The following is a 4140-nucleotide window of genomic DNA, read 5'->3' as shown; positions in this document are numbered from 1 at the left end:
AAAAAATGATTAGAAACTAATTTAACAATATTTTTAAAGTTCTAATGGTCTATTGACAGGTAACTTTTTCAGTGCAATGCTAAGCTTTGCAAGTGTGCCTGGAATTCCATCCTCTCTTTTTCTAAACTTCCTTCCTTCCTTTAGATGGCATTGTTTAATCAAAAGAATATGAAGATGCCAACCCTGCTGGATTGAATTAGTTGGGCAGATGGTACAGGAGATAACCTCAATATGCCATGTACGGATTTATAAGTAATGGCCAATACTTGATCACAACAAGAACCAAGCTGACAGCCAGTGCAGCTCACATAGGAGGAGCTATATAATACTTAATCATGTCCATTACTACCTGTGCTACCACATTCTGGACCAATTAAAACTTCTGGGTAGTCTTCAAGGGCAGTCCTATGTAGAATATGTTATAATAGTCAAGCTTGCATATCACACATTTTCTTCTACAAGGATCATTAGGAGGATTTAAGGATTTCAAGAGGATTTTAACTACTTCTCTCCTATTCAGTGATCCAGACGCAATTAAGATTTCTGTTCCATGCTATTTTTCAAAAATGGGCATACAAGCACACATAGGGGAACCAAGGACTACTCATGACTTGTCAGATTCCAAGATATAGTCTAAAAAGTGTTTTGGTACTGAAATTGAATAAAGGGCTTTGCTCCAGAACAGAACTGCTGCTTGACAGGAATAGGTTTTATTGCCTTGCATACATTTCTGCACCACAACTAAGACCTGAATGGGTAGTTCTCTATATGTAATTTCAAAATGCATTTAAGAACTAGTTCACCATATTACTTTAAATATGACATTCACATTCCCATTTCCTTTACAACAACTAAGTAAAAAGTGTGGTGAGAATGGCTTTTGGAAATCTTCGATTCTATTCTGTCTTCATAATTGGCAGAGACCCTAGAGCTTTAAAAAATTATTTCCAACATTTCACTGGGTTGGAAAGAATAAAAAGTAACATAAAATCCAATTATTTTATTGCATTATGTAATAAATTATACAAACTTTCACTTACAAATTTTGAGCATTCAAGAGAATAAATCTAGAGATTAAATACCTGCCCTATTTAACAAAGTACACTTCTTCAAACTAGATTATTTGTTTATGTTTACTATCCAAATGTTAAAGTATTTACAGATGTATTCTGTTCTTTGTATAAGGTTTCTGCTTTGTTCTTTAAGGTTTCGGCCTTGGCATCATTCTTCTCAACTCCATCCCCCAGTTTGTACATTCGGCTAGCATTGGCACATGCCCACATGTGTCCTAAATCACATGCTTTTAGAGAATACTGTAATGCTTGACTCATATCCTTTGATATCCCAGGAGCTCCTTGAAGATATATAGTACTTAGGTTGAAACAGCTGGGGGCAAAATTACTGTCACAAGCTTTACTATAATAGTCCCTGGCTAAAGGGACATTAGGCTTCTCATTCTCATTTACTGGTCCATCTTGTAGAAGTAATCCAGCACTGTGACAAGCATTGATGGATTTTGTTCCTCCTTTTTCACAAGATTTCAAAAAACATTGGTAAGCAGTTTTCACATCTCTTGGAAGCCCGCCTGTAAGGAAAAAGCACCAGTTATTGAATAACATTATAGTTGGTTAGTTCATACAACATTGTAAGCCATCAACCATAATTTACAAAATACAATTGGGTGAATAGACATAAATGCCTGATAACATACAACATATTTCCTCAACAGCTTTATTTGAATTGTCTTTTCTTTTAGAGATAAACTCAGGAACAGAAAAGGAAATATTTTATCACCTTTTCCAGTCAAATAGTAATTTCCAAGTTTGTAGCAGCTCTCACTGTGCAGATTATTTTCACAATTCTCCTTTAGAACTTTTGCAGCTCCTTTAAAGTTGGACTTTATTCCAGCTAGAAAATCAGCTAAACGATGGCAACCTGCAATTTTCCAAGGAAACAAATCTAAGATAAATTATGACTGTACTACATTTCTGTTTACAAGTTTGTTCCCTCCCCCTTTTTTGCTTTTTTGATACTATATTATATTCAGTTAGGATAGTAGTGGATTTATCCTGTTAAAATAGCCCAAAGTATAATATATTGTAATTGAGTTCTGGATTGGAGATTAAACTGATTAATTATGTAATGCTAAGTCACTTAGGTGAAATTGCCAGTATAGAAATTTGATGAATAAATAAATATGCTATTGATTTAGCATATAACTGTATTTTTGGCTAATTGGCGTTTTGCTTAATAACCTCAGATTTGGTAAATATGGAATGCCTCTTGTCAATACATGACCAAAACTGCCATTATATTAGACTTCCCTATTCCATGGTTTAATTTCTCAGCAGTTTTGAAAGAAGCTAAAATGTTAAATTAGTTTCAAATCATGGTTTAGTCTAAACCAAGTATCTATAGATCTATTTATTAAAAAGGAGATACCATGACTAATTTGAATTTCTTTTTGTGTAAATATGCTCTTGTGGTTTATTCTGCTACTAACTCCATACTAAAGATAATAAGGAAATATAGTTATGCCTGAAGATAGGTACAGGAATTAATGCTATAAAATACATAAATCATATGAATTAGCATGATTAGGATCTGCCTTCCTTCTAGAAGCATTTTTTCAGTTGTACATCCCTAAGTCACGCATGTAACAAAGTAACAGGAATTCATACTTCACAATAGTTATATTAGATAGCATCATATCTCTCTACTTCACCCCCAGGGAATATAGGTAAAGACATAGAAAAAAAGAAGAAACCTTCCATCTATTAAACTCAGCCTGTAATCGTACACTCTAAGTGAATCGATCTTAAGAGCATTTAGATAATATCCGCAGATTTAACAGTATAATCCTGTTGAGATATAAATTACACTGCAGTCTTCGCGATCATCAATTTCCAGCGCTGCTCCGACCTTACCGTCAGGATCGTGCTCCTTGTAGCACTGGAAACTATATTCTGTTCCCAGATTTTCCAAATAAACTTTCACTTCCTCTTCATCTTCGAAATTGACCAGCCCAGACATTTGTCTTCAGGACAGAAATATAAATGGGAACGAAAAACACACCCCACCTGCACGATTCGTGCTGAAAAGTGAAAAAAGTGAATATCCTTGAATTCCCACCGTCCCTTCCTGGTAACCGGAAGAAAATCGGGGACGGACGCGATCTGGAGGGCAACTTCCTCTATATAATTTTACGGTAAGACCAAGGTTGGAGGGGAACAGAGTGAATTGTGGTTATAAGTTCTACTCGGAAGTAAAAAATTAATCCGGAAGTGGCAACACAGTTATTCCAAAAACGATTATAGCAGGAACTCAAACTGTTTCAAAGTTTTTAATTTCTTTTTAATAAACGTTTGCCAGGAACTCTGTAAAATGCTGCTGTCAGTGGCAAATTCCTGAGGAATAGTCGTGTTAACAACGCTATCTTGTTCATGCTTTTTCAGAAGTAAATTATCCAGTGGTTGTTGCCCAGGAAAGTGGGAATAAGACACACCTTTTAAGAACAAGCTCTTTTGAATTGTTGCTTATGATTATCAGAAAGCCTTGAAAATTCTTATATGTAGACATTTAAAAACCCTGGCGGTGGTCTTTTTTTTTTTTTTTTAGTGCAGATTGCCTTTTAATAGAATGGTAATACTGGGCTGTTCAAATGTTTCTTCACAGTGATCTATGGTTTGGTTATAACAAAAGTACAATAATATTTTTTCTTTGGTACTGGATTTAACTACTGATCTGAATCTCAAACAAATGAATGATCTGAATCTCAAACAAAAATGGGGTGAAAGTTAGAGGTGCATTTTTCTCTACTAATGGGACAGAAACATTTCCAATTTGTATTAATATATTGCGGCTGTTCCACTCTTGTTCTTTTCACAATCAGAATTTGGCTTTGCTTGTCATCATCTACTCCAGTTTATATATGTGTTTTGTATTTGTGTTGCAATTAGTAAAATATTACTGCTAGCAACACCTGTGAGATAATTTTGTGTATGTATGAAAGTTTACTTAATAATTGCATTCATATAAGCTTCATTTTGTGTACATTATCTGTTGAAATGGGTTGTTCTAATTCTGAACTCCTTAGGTTACCAATCAAAAGGCTCAGGCCACAGGGATGTCCTAGGATTT

The 4140-nt window shown here is 34.7% G+C and overlaps 1 protein-coding gene across 1 annotated transcript; it reads right to left on the bottom strand.

Annotated features, from left to right (window-relative positions):
• Positions 1 to 998: 998 nt before the first annotated feature.
• On the bottom strand, positions 999 to 3175 carry LOC107283068 (cytochrome c oxidase assembly factor 7). Its single transcript, XM_015810919.1, has 3 exons — positions 2928 to 3175; positions 1795 to 1935; positions 999 to 1585 (listed from the first exon to the last, which is right to left on the bottom strand). Exons 1-3 carry the CDS (start codon positions 3031 to 3033, stop codon positions 1137 to 1139), a joined length of 696 nt encoding a protein of 231 aa, XP_015666405.1. The 5' UTR covers positions 3034 to 3175; the 3' UTR covers positions 999 to 1136.
• Positions 3176 to 4140: the final 965 nt, after the last annotated feature.

This window comes from Protobothrops mucrosquamatus, unplaced genomic scaffold (genome assembly GCF_001527695.2).
Source record: "Protobothrops mucrosquamatus isolate PMUCROS unplaced genomic scaffold, P.Mucros_1.0 scaffold24, whole genome shotgun sequence".
Taxonomy (NCBI): Eukaryota; Metazoa; Chordata; class Lepidosauria; order Squamata; family Viperidae; genus Protobothrops; species Protobothrops mucrosquamatus.
This window is presented reverse-complemented; position numbering and strand designations above follow the sequence as displayed.